This window comes from Xiphophorus maculatus, chromosome 3 (genome assembly GCF_002775205.1).
Source record: "Xiphophorus maculatus strain JP 163 A chromosome 3, X_maculatus-5.0-male, whole genome shotgun sequence".
NCBI classification, from domain to species: domain Eukaryota; kingdom Metazoa; phylum Chordata; class Actinopteri; order Cyprinodontiformes; family Poeciliidae; genus Xiphophorus; species Xiphophorus maculatus.
The window spans coordinates 27,252,739-27,270,621 of NC_036445.1; the positions used below are offsets into that span (position 1 = coordinate 27,252,739).

Genomic DNA, 17,883 nt, shown 5'->3' on the forward strand with positions numbered 1-17,883 from the left:
GAGTTTGCGCAATACTTCTCGATCATCCGGATCTATGATTCCTCCATTTTACTGTTTTGTCTTCCAGGTCATATCATCATTTCAGTAGGTTTTAGGTCTGAAATGGCGAGGTAAAAAGAGGAGATGTTGTGTTTTTTGACACACATCTGTGCTAACCTGCCCAAATGCTTTGAACCTGTGTTAAGATAAAAGACCCGTTTTCAGTTTTCTTACAAATATTTTATGGAATTTACCTGAGATTTGGGAGAAATCCTGACGCCATTCACTCTAACGAGACTTGAAGGTCGTTTGGAAGAGAAACAGACCCGCAGCACCACAGATCCTCCACCATGCCTAAAAGTAGACGTTAATCAATAAACAGGCTATTCTGCATGTTTCAGTCTGAAATGCTGCTGTAGTAAATTTGGCAATTTATAAAATTTTACATAAAATGTTAATACTGACAACTTAAGGTGTCAGTAGGTTTGGAGGGTGCTGAGTATTCATTGCTGAACTAAATATGTGTTCTCTATGAACAATTCTGACAAAAATGTGTGTGAAATGGCCTTGATGTCACCTGGTTTCATATTTCTACCTAACGCGGTTGCACTTGCTGCCGCTGCATCTTTTTTTGCTGCTTTGAACGCTCCGTCGCATTCTCAACTCGGCGTGACACAGTGGCTGCCATGCACAGCTTGTCTGCAGATGCTGCCACAGCTGGACCGTCCCTGTGTTGTCGCACCGCCTGCTCCCACGTTCCCTCCCTCTGCCCGCCTTTGGCCGGATGCTGCAGTCACACGTCGGTGATCGTTTCTCTGTTTTTCCCGTGACTCTCCGCCAGTGTTCGGCGGTCTAGGCGACTTGCTGATGCCGGCGGTGACGCCTCAGAGCACCGGAGGCAGCACGGCGGGCAGCACTGGGACCCCCAGCGCACCAGGAGGAATATCAGCCCTCCCTCCCGCCACTCCACCTCCCACCAAAGCAATCGGAGGAGACCTGGACTCGTCGCTGGCCAACCTGGTTGGAGGTAGACAGCAACTATTAACACACAGAAAATTATAAAAATAAAAAAAAAATAGAAACTGCAGGTTTTGTAAGGTAATTCTTTGTTTTCTTTCACCTTTTCAGACCTTGGAATGAAGAAAAAGTAAGTGTGCGATTAAGAAGGCGAATGCACCGTTAAAATAAGCATCCTGTCAGTGACTAATCCTCTGTAAATAATCTGGACAGAATTTAACAGTGCAACTATTATTATTTTTTTAAAGGGATCCGCTCGGCGAGAAGAAGCTGACAGGAGGCGCCAACTGGATGCCGCAGGTCGCTCCCACAAGCTGGGGCTCCCCGGGGGCCCCCATGGTGAGAACAGCAACTCCACAATCAGAGCCAGAACAAAACTTGTTTGTGAGCCTCTCTTGCTATAAAAAAGATTCACAACAAATGTCGTCTCAAGGCACTTTACAGAAAAATCCTTCCAATTCAATCACACAAACATTCCAATTGATCCTAGTTACCAAACGGCACACAGTATATTATTTAGTTAATTATTCAAAGTAGTTTAAAAGGTTTCTGTCTAAGGAAACCCAGGAGTTTGCAGTGAGTCATAAATTAAGCAGTTTTTTAAAAAGTTTAGCAAAAAAAAAAGTTGAAACGATATACTTGCGTCCATGTGTGTCTCAGAAAGTGAAATTCATATTTAGAGTCAGTACACAGAGTGATTTATTTCATGTCTTTAATTCATAATGATGATAAACTTTATTTAGAAAGTACAGATCAAACATAAAAGCCCCCATCTGATGCACACTGCAGTCGCTTGGCAGCTAATAAAAAAATGGATGTTAATTACAATAGTAAAATAAAACATAAGATATAACACCACTAATTGCTTTCTACACAGAAAAATACACACAGACTTTATCACTGACGCTCTGATTAATACTTCTGTGAATTTTGAAGTTTTTGCCTCAAAGCAAATGAAAACCCAAAGTCCAGTCCAGAAATATACAATAATCAGAAAATGGAAGCAGGATTTGTTTTAAGTAGAAATGTTATATTTGTTAATATATTGTTGTTATTTTAATTTATTATATTATTTTATATTTCGGTCATTTTAAAATTGCTTATAAAATGAATATTTTTTCATGTAAATTTTATATCGCTAATATTTATATTTATGGTTGCTAATATCTAGCATACTGGAAACAGTAGCTTGTCGACAAATCAATAAAGTACATTCTCATCCTGATTTATAGTTTTCTCAAAAAACATTTTTCTGAGCAAATGATTTTTGGGTTTTTATTAGCTGTCGGCCACAATCATCGACCTTGAAATGAACGCTTGAAATGTATCGCTTTCTGCTTAAACTGAATTACTGAAATGAATCAGTTTTGTGGTTATTTTCTAACTTAATAGAGTTTGTTGCTCTGTGAACTAAATAATCTGTCTGGACGTTCAGGCTACCAGTGCGCCAGGAACAGCGCCCCCTGGTGCACCAATGGTGCCAACAATGAGCCCACAGCCTGGCTTTGGCATGGTGAGCTTCTTAATGTCTGTGCTTAGAGAATTGGCTACAACAGTGGAATCACTGTTTAAAATACAACATATTTGTAATTAATTTATAAATAGTAATGATCTCTGATCTCATTCTGTTTCCAACAGCCTCCTGCTGCAGGGCCAGGGGTCCCAATGATGCAGCCCATGATGAGCCAGCCTATGATGGGGCAGCCCATGATGAGACCTGCGTTCACAGGGGTTGCTGGAGCTGCACCCGGAGCGCCGGTAACCCATCACATACGATAAAAAACATTAAAGTGTCTTTAAGTAGGTATTCATACACCTTGAACGTTTTTTTATCATGGTGCAACCAGACAGATTTCATGTGATAAACCAACACAAATTTCAACGTAATGATTGTTTCTACCCTCGTTTATTCTGATGTCCTAAATAAAATAACGTGCAAGCAACTGGCTTGAAAAGTCACACACTTTGTAAAGAAAAGTTCAGCTGCGTAACAGCAAAACACCATGACCCTACTGGTCAAATACATTTCTTGATTTTACATGTCAAGAAATGTATTTCTTGACATGTGAGAAATTAAAGTGCACTAGGAAGTGCACTTTAACGCACTTTTTAGTGTTAAAAGTGCTACATTTAGCACTTTTAATGCTGGCTTGTAGTGGATAATTGGCTGCTGGACACATTTTAGGTTGGGAGTGGGAACATAAATAAAAACAAAGCCAGGACCCCTTCAATATGAAGCTGGCATTTATAAGAGAGGAAATAAAAATATAAAAAAAACAAGAGGCATTCTCCCTCTATCTGCTGTCTGTGACAAAATGCTGCTAAAACAAACTTTGCACAAAAACAGTGCTTGAGTGCAATAGAAAAGCTCCAAGGCACTGAATATGAAAGCAGATTTTTCTCTTTAACATAATACCTCCTTCCTGTTTAATGATAACAGGGGCTTATTAGGGCCTTTTAAATATTTTTGTTTTAATAGGAAATTAGAAAATGAAATCTGTATCAAAACCTACTTAGCCTGACTTTTAGGCTGGAATTTATGCATCTGTTAATGATGCTGACTTTATTGTTAATCTTGCTGAAAATCTCATGTTTTAAAGGATCCATTTTGCCTGGTTTTGCCTTAGCTTTCTTCAGGACTTTCAAATCAGACCCCCAAGAAGCCCAAGGACCCTCTGGCAGACCTCGACCTCAAGGACTTCTTATAATACCCCAGGTAGAAAAATATGTTTTATATTTCTATGCTGTGTATACTTTGAGTTTGGAGCTGCTTTTCTTTTTTCTTCTCCTTGAATAAAGTAGTTATAAGCCACTGGTAGGCTCCATCGTTCATACCTTTGCAGTGACGTGCAGCATGTGACCAGTAGGTGGTGCTGGCACTCTGAGTAGAGACCTGGAACATTTGTGTTTCACAAATCTTTCTATTGATTAATCATAATGTCTTTTTTAACACTGTGACTATGATTTAGTCCATATTTAAATAAAGTGTTAGAAGTTGCAATATTTGAAAAAAAGAAAAGGTATTTACAGTTTCATTTGAGTGATTTGGGGAACGATAAACTATGGATGGGGTGCTCTTATAAAGTCATCTGTAAAGTACGCTAAGCGTTAGCATAAGCAGCTGCACTTCTTTGTCAATATTCTGCTAATGTCGCAAAAACACAATTTCAGAATTGCGGTGTTTCTACTTCATATGAAATGTAATTAAAATCTGATAAATAAATTTGTTCATGTCATTAAAAAATATTCCGTACGATTATCCTCTAACTACTTCCGGTTGTTGTCTTCTTCATGGTCTGCGCCAGTGGTAACATCCGGGTTGTTGATCATGTGATTTGTGTGATGCAAAAAAAAAAAAAAAAAAAAAAAGTGTTTCCATTGCAGTTTTGCAAAAATAAATCAGTTTTGATGCAGCCCAAAAAACCCCACCTCATCACCGTCAAGACTTTTACCAAAAAAACAAGTTTCTATTAAGAAAATGTATTTTTCAAAATGTCTAAGTGCTCGATTATGTGCCCTATGGAAACAGAAGACGCACACTTTATTGAAAGCAAAAAAGATGAATAAGTCTGATGTTGAAATCTTGTGTTTCCTGTCTCCCAGCTGCTTTTCTTTCTGGATCAGAGCCTTCTCAGCGTTTACCTGGCGCCTGTCAACATCTGGAGATGCCAGCAATGTTCCATTCCTCCTTTTCTCCTCCTCACCCGTCCATGACCCAACTTCTCCTGTGTGATGTTGTAGCACAAACTGTGAACGTGAACCATAATGGATTATATACAAATACAAGATAAAAAAAAAAAATTTAAATCCAGAGCTTGTGCTTATGTCAATGTACTAATTTTATCGTCGAAACAAAATGACACAAAATCCTGACAAAAAATAAATAAATAATGATAAAAGTAGTTCAGGACGGTAAGTGAGAGGAAGTGAAGAAATATGTGTTTTAGATTTATTTATCGTGCTGAATTGAATGATTGATGTGCTTTGGTGTCCCAAGCCCCGCCCACATTTCATTAATGTCTCCGCCCCCTTACTGAGGGGGGCGGAGCTTCTGTGTGTTCCCATGTTGGTTGGACGAGCTCGGTAAACAAAAGTCCCTGTAGATTTTTGAAGAGGCATAACGTGTGTGATGTTTTACAGGAAGGTCCTCTTTGATGTACAGAGGTTTCTTTGGTGAGGATTTTGTCTTTATCGTACGTCTGTTGAGGAGAATCTCAAAAGTGAATCAGACATGAAATCGTGAGAAGTCTTGTGAGTATCCCTCTATTTGCCGTCATCATTGGAACTAACTGAAACGAGTAAGACCGCCACTAAAAGATTAATATACTGTATATGTAAGATCAACCTTGGTGGGATTTTCAGTTATTAAAAAAACAGCAAGTGGTCCTTTCGTCTTCTTTTTACTTTTTGTTTTAACTTGTGGCCTAATTTTCTATATTTTCTTCTTTTTATGTAGTTGTATGTACATTTTAGTTCATTTCTCCAGACTGTGGCTATCTGCGTACCTTTCTATTAAATAACATATCTTGGAACTTTATGTACTTCCAGAAAACTACACTTTAGTCTTCTTAGAGCTGTGTTTGAACTTCCCTTGAGTAGAAACGTTAGAAGTCGTTGACTTGGTCTCCCGTGGTCGACTTTAAGAGTCTGTTTTGTCATTTTCACGACTTCCATAGCAAACACCGTGCTCAGACGGGTCAGATGGACCAGATTAATATGATTGTAGTAATTAAAATGAGAAGACTTGTAGGCGTGGGCCAGTTTGAGAATTTCATAGTTTTCAGAGACTATGCAGTGATATCACTGTATTTTCTCTAGATTTTAAACAGAAAGGAAAGCTATTCTAATTGAATTTAAGAGATAACTATCAATCCCTCAATCACTCCTGAAAAATTGCTAAATATTTATCATTCCCTTAAAAAAAAACTTATCTTTAACATTTATTTACTGTCTTAATTTTGCTCGACGCATTAGAGCAACAGCATAGAACATCCCTCTGTTAATTCAGCAGATGTTTTTAGGTTCCTCCTGCCCATAATTGTATCCCTTTTTACCATTCTTCAATTTATAGAGTAGCAGAAGTATATATAATTGTTATTAATTGTTAGTGAGACTATATTCCCCTCATAGCTTGCCAACAGCACTAAAAAGGGTGATGGGTGGTCCTTAGTTTTGAGTCTAAGCACCTTGACTGCACACATTTTTCCCAACTGGAAGTATTTCCAAGTCCTTGTAAGTGAGGGAAAAGTGCAGTAGCCATATTTTAGGCAACTTTGCAGCAGCACGTCGGGGAGGGGCAGCCTGAGAAAATGCTCCACTGTTTTCTCTGGCTTCTGGCAACTTTGGTGTGCCCCAAGACCAGTAATTAGCCCACGCCTGGTTGATTTGGCACAGAATGCTCGGTCACTCTTTGCTCAGCTTACTTTAATGAGAAAAGTTTAAAGATACAATGTGGTGTTTTGTCCTCTAAGCAAAGCAAATTCTGTTTACGGCACAGGATTACGCATCCAAAGGACGCCGGCGCCTGTGCATTCATGACTCCTAACGACACGCTAAACGTGTTTACCTCGTTAGGAAACTTCAAAGTCGACGTTATTTACAAGCCACAAGGGCTTTTCCTCTGATGGATTCTCCTTGAAGTTGCTAGCGGCCAAAACACCGCACTGCACCTTTAGCCTCGAGGTGAACATAACCTGCTCCAGCACCAGAGTGCGTAGTAAAACTAAACAAAACATTTGTTTCGCTTCCATCTGAGCATCGTGTTCGACTCTTTTCTTAATCGATAACATCTGGCTTGCCGTTGGTGGAGCCTCTAACTATGGAGAACTCTATTTGAGGTTATAGTTGAACCTTTTTGCCATTTTGAACCCAGAGCTCAGTAAAATCACTTTGAGCGTAATCATACGTTTGGTCATAATTTGACGCCAGTCTCCTCTTCTGTGCTGTAAACTGCGGAAAGTGATAGATCTTTCTCTGTGTCTGTTCTCTGTCATGTTTGTGGATTGGTTGTGAGAGTCGGGAGTAAATCATGGGAGAATATTAACATTTTTTTCATGACTGAATTATTAGAATTGTAATTTTTTTTGGTTTGTTTGTTTTATTGTAAATTTATTTCACAATGGCCCTTCCCAGTGCATGTAAGCCCCTCGAGATGCAATAAATTGGATGACGGATCGAGCTGTTCCGACTTTATTTTGGGGTGTTTCATTTTAATGTGCACCCTGCTTAAATTGAAACGTGGACACCTGCTTCAATCACCACAAACGTCTTGGAATTAACACGGTCATACATTTTACTAAACTGAGAAACGGAAAAAATGTGTTCTCCTGTTTTTATATTTTCTGTGAGGAATTCATACTGTTAAAAGTACTAATGAACAACATCACCGTTCGCAGTATAACTATATCCTTATCCAAAATGTCAAGAGTTGTAACATTGTTCTGTGGAATAAATGGATGAAATCTTTTGTGTCAGAGGCTACTAACAACCTGGCATGTTTATCCATACGCATGTTCAAAACTTGCTCTTTCTGTGTAACCAAATGTCTCCCTTTTATGCCTTTTTTCAGTGAATATTTTGCTAAAAACAAACATACGAATCTCTGTGGAGGCCCTTTCCCAGTCAAATCTTTACGACTGGATCTGAATCTTAAGTATCTGAAGGAATGTTGTAACCCCTAATCATAACACTTCCACCACTGTGTTTAACATTTGGCAGAGATTCTTCTGCCGAAAAGTTGCATTTAACGTATGCCAAAACCGTATAAAACATCTTACTCTTTGCTGTTTTCTTGGACGCATTTGTTTTCATCACATAGACACACACACGCAAAGGGGAATCTTGGTTTTAATGGCTTGTAGACTTCCACGCTAATAATTACTTGCGGATATTTGGTATTTAAAAGGATAGTCTTGCATTTCCTTGGAGTAAAAGCAACAGGAACAAGTCAGAAATATTGCATTTAATCTTAAACTACTATAAAAACAAAGTGACTTTTAAAAACAAATCTGTTACCCTTAAAGTAGAGAAATAAAAACAGCTCAAGTAAATTGTTGAATGGTTCAGTCTTAATGTAACTCAAACATGTAGCCTGACCTTAAGCTAAGAGTTACAGTACTAGGCCACCAAAAATATTTTCTAAGTCATTCCGGAACGGAAACAAAAAGGTTACAGTCCCATAAATTAGCACCACGTCATTCTCTGTTATAGTTATGTGCACAACAATGAAACCACATTTCACTGTACTGCAAGAACGGATGAGAGAGGATGAGACACAAATCATACAACAACAGCAAAAAATCATCTCCTAAAAAGCATCCAGAAGGAGAAAACGCATTAAAAGATAAGCGTCAAACACAGAACATCTAATACAATGTTCGAGATATACACAAATCAAAATATCAGCTTATTAATTCTTTTGTTTTCTCTGCATCGTCATACCGTTCTTTTTTTAATTAAAGTATTTAAGTTGGTTTTTGGGCATCTTGTTATTGCCACGTTTTATGCTTACAGTGGTGGAGAGGCCTTTTCCTTAATGGTAATACCTTGCAGGTATCTGTGATTTACACTATAAACCATTTACTGTACTCCAACCATAGAGGTCAATTTATTTTTGAAAACTGTCAAAGTAGACTTAAAATACTTAAAACGGATTTCTTTTCCCATATATATTTCAAACAAATAAATAAAGACAACTGACAAGCCAGAGTTCCCTTGATGCATTGATGAGTTCCTATTGTCGCCACTTCTTCACTTGAATCACTGTAGCAGAGTCATAAGGAGGCACACAAGGTAAAAGACGGGAAGGGGAAGAAGAAGCAGTTGCCTAGTTTCTGCTTGGTGAAACAAGGTGATGTGTCAAGGTAGGTGAAGTCTGTAAGGAGGAACTATGGTGTGAGATGATGGATAAGAAGCAGAAAAGCGGGGAGTTTCCATGTTGTTTTAGGCTACCTGACACTCACTCGAGTCCCCATGGACCCAGTAGCAAATCTGCGCGTACTTGAGCGGCGTTATTCTCACGGCCACATTGTAATCCTGCTGCATCCCGTCCCCATTGACGTCAACCCACTGGTGACCAGAGAAAACTCCAATGATCTTTCTCTTCCACTTCTTCTTGCCCGGCTCTTTGAGGCGGATGTAAACTCCTGAGCCGCTGGAGCCGGGTTTGGCGTCGCAGTACTGATACAACAAGTCATTGGATTCCTCAGACACAGAGCAGAACCGGTACACCAAGTTATCGGGTCTGTCGTCGTCAAAGCCGGAGAAGTGGATCCTACCGGCAGGGAGCTTCTTAACGGAAGGTATAACACCTAGATCCATGTGATTGACTTTTGGGGCTCTCTTCAGCTCGAGAACGGCGTAGTCGTAATCCGCAGCCAGTCCATCTGACACACCTTTAAACCAACCCTTAGGAACCTGGGTCTTTTTGACTCTGGTCCACTTGAATGAAGGTTTGCCAGAGTCAACACTTCGACGACTCCGGATCTTCTTGCCTTTTCCTCTTCCTCTTCCTCTCCCGCCCTTTTCCTCCATTTCCAGTCCTTCCTCTTTACCTTTGTCCCCTTTTCTTCTTTTGCCCCTTTCTTTCCCTCCCTTTCCTTTGCCTCCCTTTCCTCGTCTGCTCTTCTCTTTCAGAATGCCAACACGCAACTTCTGAACTCCGTCTAGATAATCCTTTCCATCGTGGATGCAGTGTGCAGCTGTCAGCACGTGTTTGGGTGACACCAGCACCCCAGAGCACCCTGTAGATATCTTCACCGAGGTGGAGAAGGGATATTTGGTGGAGTACTGCTTGTCGGCGATGGTGAAGCGAGTATCTGTGCCGTACACTTCTCGCTTGTGACGGGACCTTGATGAAGTGTTTCTGGACCAGACAGTGACTTCATTGAGGCCATGCACAGAAACGGAGGTATACGTGCGTGTGCCATTCTCGTAGACCGTCTCGTAGGATAGGAACTGCTCCAAATCATTCAGGGAAGGCGAGGGAATGTGGCGCTGGCACTCGATCCCGCAGGTGCCACTCAGCTCCAGTTGGGGGTGAGCTGCAAAGCTGGGGCTGCTGAGGTTCACAGTGCGTCGCTTCCTTACCAGTGGCACCTTCCATTGGGGCCAGGTGTATTGGTTGTCAATTGTGTTTTCCTCAGCAGTTACAGCCACCACCGTAGTCAGCACCGTCACTGGAAGCAGGATGCAAAGTGGTATGGGGCCCATAGTTAAGTTGGGCCTGGCTCTGAAATGTAGAGAACCAGAGATGAACACATTAATTTACGCACATTAACAGTTCTGGCAATCACAGGTACGAACAAGAACCAACTTTTGAATCACAGAGTTTGGGGCCACTGTAATATTGCGGTATTTCAGATATCTTATGCAACCAAATACATTAAAGTGAACTTCTGCAAACACATTTGGTATAGATTTATTGATACTTCGGTGAATGTAGCACTTTTGCTCAAACATATGAGCTTGAAGGGTATACTTACAATTTTTTTTATGATAGGCTTTGCTAAAAAGGTTCAAAGGAGTAGATATTTCCTTAGGCAGTTTCACTAACAACTAGTCCAGGTTGGTCCCATTTTAAAGTGGAATGCTGCCATCTTAAAATAATTCCATAAGAGAAAATATTATTTGAGAAACATCATCGTCATTTATATGAACAGTGTTTGTTTAACCCCTTAAACTGTTGCCACTTTCTCTTCTAGTTGATATGTACACTGAAACTGATAATTATGTATGCAGAAATGGAAGCAGGAGGTGGTCTGTCTCTAAGGAATCTGCCTGTAAGAAACATTCTTAGAACAAAACACGGAAGGTATTTGCAGATATAACAACTGTCTATTATAAAACTAAAGACATGTAAACCTTCCTAACCTCAATTTATTAAGCATTGTTCTCTTATATCCTCTAATGTTTTGGGGAACAATGTTTTGCTCCTGGCTCCACCCAACTAAGTTCTCTAATGACTAGATGTTGGATTCAGTCTTATTGGAGGTAGTCTGGGTTTCTGCTAACTGAAATAAAATTATATATTCCAAATAAGACACCACCTCCAAAAACCCTGAAACAACATGCAAGTATGTATATACTTACTGAATTACTTGTGTTTTAAGTGATTCCTGAATTTCTTTAAAACCTGACTTGATTATTCAGTCACTAAAAAGAAAAGCAGCCAATTCCACTCATGGCCACAGGGAGGCAGTGCGGCTCCAGCGTTCAACGGAGACGGTAACCGAGCAGGTCGGGGTTGTGTGTGTGTGTGTGTGTGTCACACTTGAATGTGTTAAAGCCATCTGAGGTGGTTGGTGCCCTCATTTTTTATATATAAGTCAGTAGCGTTTGCTTTCATATTTTTTTTGCTGAGTTTTTTTTACAGCTTAAATCCAGAGCTGCTGCATTAGCTGTGTGGTTAAAAGTTTTCTGCTCCTCGAGTCTATGGCTGGAGGGCAGCGAGAAGACGCTGGACGAGCTGAGACAGTGGCTTGGAGGTTTGCCACAATGGTTAACCTACTCCTTCAATAACGACCATATCTGGTTTCCTGTAGCTCCACAATGCGGCCCTCCATGCGCACAAATGGCATCAAACACACACAGAGAGAGACTATGAAGACCGATGGTGTCTGCTGCCTCCTTTACCCACGAGTGTCAACCTCCCCGCCCCGAGTCCACATATGCGTGCGTTAACTTGGGGGTGTGTTGTAATAGATTCGACAGACGATCGCTGAACTAGAAAAGCTGCGGCCGTGAAGTCAGCCTGCCGATTTCAAACGCTGGAAAAGAAAGTTATTTGGATGGAGGAGGATTTACGGCTTTGGTGAACGCTTTACGGACAAATTAAAAGTGAAATGCCCATGTCTGCCCTATAGATCAGTTCAAAACAAACATTTAAGGGGAGGGGGGGGGATTAATTCGGTTTCAAATTGATACTTCTGTAGTTTAAAAAAGAAAAAAGGTACCCAGGAAAATTTCATCTTTACATCCGTCACCACCTACAAGCATTTCATCATCTGCGCAAGGCTTAAAGTAGCATTAAGACAGAACTTTTATGAGATGTTTGTGATATTTTTTTTAGGTTTTCTTTGCTACTGGTGTATTCAAGTTCACCAGAGCAGATGCAGGCAAAAAGAAAAAGTTGCCCTCTACCTCAGGTCACCTCTGACCAACTGCACATGTCCCACATGTATGCTTCCCCTTTTCTTCTCAGAACTTTTTTTTTTTTTTTTTTTTTTTTTTTTTTTTACATTTTATTTTATTGTTTTATATTCCAAGGTAACTGTGACGTCTCCTCCAAACGACTCTGACTGTAACCGGGGCATTTTTGAGGCCTGGCTGCACCCCCACAGCCTCCTATAAAACACAGGCGGCGGCTGAAATCTAACCAGCATACAACAGACTGGCAATAAAATACATGGCCGCAAAGAGCCGTAAAACACTTTCAATAAATGAAAGAGAGAAAAAAGACATTTTTTTTTTTTTTTAGTTTCTGCTCAGCGTCACATTCCCGCTGCCAAATTCAGACGTCACACTAAAACTGAAAGAGAGAGAGAGAGAGAGAGAGAGAGAGAGAGAGGTCCCTGTTAATCAGTGGAAACTGATCCTCTGCCATGGTGGCTTTTTGCTCTTCGAATAGGCTGATTTTCGACCGAACTCTTTTTTTTTTTTTTTTTTTTTCCGCTGCACTCAGCTAACGAGGATGACGAGGCTGTGCCCTCTTCATCCTCCGGTGGAAAACAAAGTGGCCGAGAGGTGGCGCTCGAAGGCTCAATCTTGCGCGTTCAGGTCTTTTGTTCACCTCACACACTTTCTTTTTTTTTTTTTTTTTGGAAGTAAAATTAGTGATAGCCAGTTTCGACATATTTTCCGACTTTCTTTTTAACCCATATAAAGTTAGAAAGACGATTAACATATGAGAAAAAAAATATATCTATTATTTTTAATTTGGCTAAATCTGAATGAAGCCATTGTTATTGTCATTTAAATTTCCAACGTAAATAATAACCAACTACATGTAATATATATATATATATATATATATATATATATATATATATATATTGCAGTATATCCGTCAGACGTCCGCCGATCGACATCTGCACCACTGGGATGAACGCAAGTTATTCCAGCGTGTAGACACAAAACCGATGCGTTTTTTTTTTCTTTTGCTTCCATGAACGCACCACATGATGAAAATTGATGAAAGGCGGACATCTGGACAAGTTCCCTACTTTTTGTGATGTAAAAATCCAAATAACTTAGTCAGAGGTGAATCAAAAAATCTTTTTTTTTTTTAAAGAGAAAAAAAGTCTTCAAAAAAAAAAAAAGAAACTCTTAGGTTCATTTTTTTTTTCTTTCTCGGCAGCAGGAGACCATACAGGCGTCCCTACCTGCTCGCATCCGATTGATGGATTATGCCAGATCCGCGGCGTATTGTTTGTTGTCCTCGGATGTACACAAATATGATCCCGGTGGCAAACAGTCGGCGGTCACTGCATCCCCCAGGCGCGCTGTCATCAGCAGGGCCACGGCTGCCCGCTCATTGCCTCCTTCAGAGAGTCTGAGGGGGAAAGTCGCGGCCGGGACGCTCCGCTCAGGCTGCACTTGATGCTGAGGAGGGAGGGAGGGACGGAGGGCTGAAAGAAAGAGAGAGAGGAGGAGGAGGAGGAGGAGGAGGAGGAGGAGGAGGAGGAGGAGGAAAAGAAGATATGAAAGGAACCTTTTTTTTTTCTCTTTTTTCGCCCCGTGACAAAAGTTGTTCACTTTGGGTGGGGCAAGAGTTTTGGACCTCACCAAAGAGTGCACTGAGGGTAAAGGTGGTGTTCTGTTCAGATCCTGCAGTTCGGGCGGAAGCTTAAATCATTGATGCATTGTGAAGAAATGAAGCCTCGCAGTTGGTCCACATTCACCCGGAGGAGGGTAGAGGACCCAAAGGTTGTACTCAAGTGCAAAAGTTGTCCTTTTGGGTCTCAAAAGTACAACGTTTTAAGACCCAAAAGTGGCACTCAAAAATATGTTGAAGTTTTTTTTTTTTTTTTTTTGAGTACAGCAACTCAAGTAAAAGTAAAAGCTGCCCAAGAAATTACTTTACTGAGTAGTAACTGATCAAAAGATCAATCATACAATATTCAAGACCATAATTTAAGACCAAAATATAAAAGTTATGTGAAAATATTGGTATTTTTAGAGACCAAAAGGAAAATAATTCATATAACATTGTTACAAAAAACCCCAAACAAAACTAACACAATCTGCAGATGTAAGAGCAGCAATACGTCATAATAAAATGACTCAAGGAAAAGTAAAACATGCGACTTGTAATATCCCCCCCCCCCAAAAAAAGTTACACAAGTAAATGTAACAGAGTAAATGTAGTTAGTTACTACCCATCTCCGCATTCACCCAATGACAAACATCAACGTGTTGCATGTACGCACAACACGGGGTTAAGTGCCTTGCTCAGGGGTACATCTACATGAGGCAGCAGGGAACCAACCCTACAACGCTTCAAAAATTGAAACTGGTCTCTTGTTTGCTTCCTTGCGTAGCACCGTCCTTGCCCGGCCGGCCAGTTTAAATAAATGGCCGTGTCTTAACTATATAGTTTTGGCAGTGGTGCCTCTGGGTGACCAGTGAGAAGTCCAAGGCTTACAGGTTTTGTTTACAACCTTGCTCTGCTTTAAGCATCTCTTTACCTTTCTCCTTGGCCTGTCTGCTGTGGTCCTTGACCTTTATGATGAGATGAAATTGCACTCAGGTGGACTCTGTTTGCGAATCATAGCACTTCCGGAGGCAATAGGTTGTATTGTATTTTATTTAGGGCTGTCCGAGTAAAGGGGGCTGTACACAAACGCACTGGACATTTTTAAAGAGTTTCTTGGTAATAGAAAATTAAAAACTGTGCGTCATCTTTCTTTCCCCTCACAATCAGCCGCTGTTTGGTGTTGGTCTCTCTCATAAAGTGGCAGTTCAGTGGGTGGACACACCCCACATTTCTTGTGTTGTATGTAATTTATGGTTGACCACCTAACTCACCACTTTTCAATTCAATTCAGTTTGTCTGTGCAGCGCCAATTCAAATCAAACGTCGTGTCAAGGCAAAAGACATTTTAATTCAGTTACGCATACATTCCGCTTGATCCTAGTTACCAAACATATCAATATGCTCACTTAATTATTCAAAGTAGCTTAAAGGGGCAGTATTATTTTAAACTGACTTTTTTTTTTTAGCTTGACATTGTGTTATAATGTTCAAAAACAAACCTGGAGCGTTGCTTTGATTCTTTCATGCATGTTTGAGAAATCCTTTAATCTCCGGTGGCAACCGTTCCACTGTGCAAAACGCCTGAGTGGACAAAGCTCCTCCTCCAGGAGATCCCTCCTCACTCATCCCCTTTACAAAGCTCCTTCAGACTAGCCAGCAGCAATTCGCAAATATCTGGTGGAACCTGTGCATCTGCTCAGCTTATTACTGCTTCACAGTCCAGCGCTGATGATGAAAGGCAGAGTTAAAGGGTTAGTAGAGGAGTGACGCTGTGATGATTCTCTGAAGGCGGAGTTTCAGAAAGAGCAGGTGTTCTTAAAGAGAGAGAGGCACAATTTCAAGACGTTAAATTATAAATCTCTTTTAATCAATATTTGATATATTTAGCTTTTTTTTTTAATAACAACTAAAGTTAACATACTTGAATGTGCTATATAATTGCAGTATGTGCCTGGAAAACACATAATGCTAAATAATACTAAAAAGTTTCCACCTAAGGAAGCCCAGCGGACTGCATGGAGTCAATAACTGGCATCATGCACTCCACTCTTCTGGCTGACAGACATTAACTGATTACAAATACGGATTAGTTTTGTACTAATTTTGACATTAGTGTCAAAATTTCGCTAATGTTGTGAAAATTGCAGTGTTTCTATTAAATAAGAAACGCGATTAGAATCACACGTGGATACGTTTGCTGACATGATAAGCAATACTTCCTGTCGTCTTCTTCATGGTTTGCGCCAGAAGCCACATCTGGTGGTGGATCATGTGACTTGTGTGTGTTGCCAAAAAAATTGTTTCCATTGCAGTTTTGCAAAATCAACCAATTTCAAAATGGCCAAAAAAAACAAAACAAAACCTCCACCTCATCCTAGCGCCAAAGCTTTCTATAAAAAAAAAATAGTTTTTTTCAAAATTGCCCTGTTTCCATTAGGCAAATTTATTTTCAAAATGTCAAACTGCGCAGTTATATTGGTCGATGGAAACGCGGCCAGTGAGAACTTGTTAGGTGAACCTGCAGCCTTGTTCTGTGTCGACTACTTTCATCGCAAGGGTCCAGGCCTGAAGCACAGAAGTCAGCCTGGATCTTTGGCTGACTTACTTCACAGCAAGAAGGACAACACAGCAAGAAGCCGAAGTCTCAGTGAACCCGCAAGCGACACGGAAAAAAACGCGTGTAATGACGGCAGAGAGGAAAAGTCCGGCGTAAGAGACGGGGAGGCCTGAGACACACATCTGGCCCCGTTTGGAGCCCACGCTTATCTCCCTGTAGTCTCTCCCCAGTCCGCCACTCCTAAATTTACACCTGCTCCCTCCGCTGCGTGTCTGACGGAGCTTCAGGGTGGTCGGCACACCTGACCGTCATTTCAATGTTGGATGCCCACATCCGCGTCCACTTGGGTGGCGATCAGTGTGTGCACTTCCGGAGGCAATGGGACCTGACCACACCCATGTCCTGCATGGGTGTGGTCCTTGTTGCTGCTCGTTGCTAATGAAACATACCTTGATTTTTTAGGAGAACTGAGTCACTGGCCAATGAAAACACACACAAGTAAGTGCCTGTCAGAGACGGGACTGAGGTGAATCTGAATTGCTGAGTGTTTCCCGTGTCTTTCTGCCTGTTTTTTAAAAAAAATATTTTTATTTAGCTTTCTTCTTTTGGTGTTCATTGTCACGCGGCCCGTACTCCATTTAGACCTTTCCTGACTCAGTGCACATCCTTCCACGTGTTTGCTGCGAGTGAACCGAACGCAAGCCACACATTTTTAGATTTTTATTTCATTTTATTTTAAAGAAAAAATTTAAAACCGTGTGTCATAACTATACTTTTATTTGTGTCTGTTCTAGCCTGAAACATTCTTTAAAGAATTGGACAAAATAGCTAAAAATTTCAGGGGTTTGGATGCTTTAACTAGACCCTGTTTGCAGAGTTGGAAATTTCACAGTTTGTATCAAAGCCCACAAAGGAGCGAACTACACTGTTGACCGCCCGCCTCCTTTAAATTGCATTATAGCATAACCCAAGCTGAACTCAACCTCCGTCAACCATTGGCCGCCTTTTCGACAGCTGTTCCTTCGTGTTTTCCAAACTGTATTTTTCTTTCCTACTCAAGAAACTTTCTAACACACGCTTTACAACTCTTCTCGCCCTCGTGCCCAGCCCACATACAGAATCGCGGTGCCAAGTCGTTCGCACGCGCACACACACACACACACACGCCCGCCGAGAACCTCACAGAGCTCTTGCTGCATGTGGCAAAACAAATGTCTGAATTAGCTGTGGCAGACTTTTCCTTGAAGTGAGCAGTTAATCATCGAGGGGATTTACAGGCGGCATGCGTCGGCTGATTTATGTCACGGGGAAAGAAGTGCTAAAAGAAAGAACACCGAGATCACAGGGCTGAAGTCATTTAGGCTGAAGATGGCTGTAAAAATGTCAAAAATCTCTGACGTTTTGGAATCGCCGTCAGTCACAGCTGGCAAGGAATTATCAGAAAGCCGCATAAAGAAACTCAGTTGATACGAGTGAAATTGGAAGTGGCTCTTGTCCATCCGTCCATCCCGTTCTGCTCCCTTTTGGAGGTTCTCCTTTGACATGGTTGAGGCCTGTTGGTTCAGGTCGACTCTAG

General features: G+C 40.9%; 2 protein-coding genes across 10 annotated transcripts in view; one reads left to right on the forward strand and one right to left on the reverse strand.

Annotated features, from left to right (window-relative positions):
* snap91 (synaptosome associated protein 91) overlaps positions 1 to 4,684 on the forward strand; it is a 44,263-nt gene extending 39,579 nt beyond the window's left edge. For 7 of the 9 annotated variants that reach the window (XM_023330632.1, XM_023330634.1, XM_023330633.1 and 4 more), the window contains 7 exons: positions 821 to 1,006; positions 1,108 to 1,126; positions 1,245 to 1,335; positions 2,432 to 2,509; positions 2,635 to 2,754; positions 3,624 to 3,712; positions 4,600 to 4,684. In XM_023330632.1, coding sequence (XP_023186400.1) covers positions 821 to 1,006; positions 1,108 to 1,126; positions 1,245 to 1,335; positions 2,432 to 2,509; positions 2,635 to 2,754; positions 3,624 to 3,704 — 575 coding nt within the window. In that variant the 3' untranslated portion in view covers positions 3,705 to 3,712; positions 4,600 to 4,684. Of the gene's footprint in view, positions 1 to 820; positions 1,007 to 1,107; positions 1,127 to 1,244; positions 1,336 to 2,431; positions 2,510 to 2,634; positions 2,755 to 3,623; positions 3,713 to 3,763; positions 3,776 to 4,599 lie in introns of those variants that run through there. The other 2 variants (XM_023330629.1, XM_023330631.1) reach the window with 2 other exon arrangements.
* A 1,565-nt stretch (positions 4,685 to 6,249) lies between these two features.
* prss35 (protease, serine 35) lies at positions 6,250 to 13,579 on the reverse strand. The gene is made up of 2 exons (XM_023330637.1): positions 13,377 to 13,579; positions 6,250 to 10,225 (listed from the first exon to the last, which is right to left on the reverse strand). The coding sequence occupies exon 2, from the start codon at positions 10,204 to 10,206 to the stop codon at positions 8,938 to 8,940; it is 1,269 nt and encodes a 422-aa protein (XP_023186405.1). The 5' UTR covers positions 10,207 to 10,225; positions 13,377 to 13,579; the 3' UTR covers positions 6,250 to 8,937.
* Between the last annotated feature and the right edge of the window lie 4,304 nt (positions 13,580 to 17,883).

Bases quoted from the DNA above. Each gene is read 5' to 3' on its own strand.
- prss35 (XM_023330637.1), bottom strand. From the start codon at position 10,206: ATGGGCCCCATACCACTTTGCATCCTGCTTCCAGTGACGGTGCTGACT.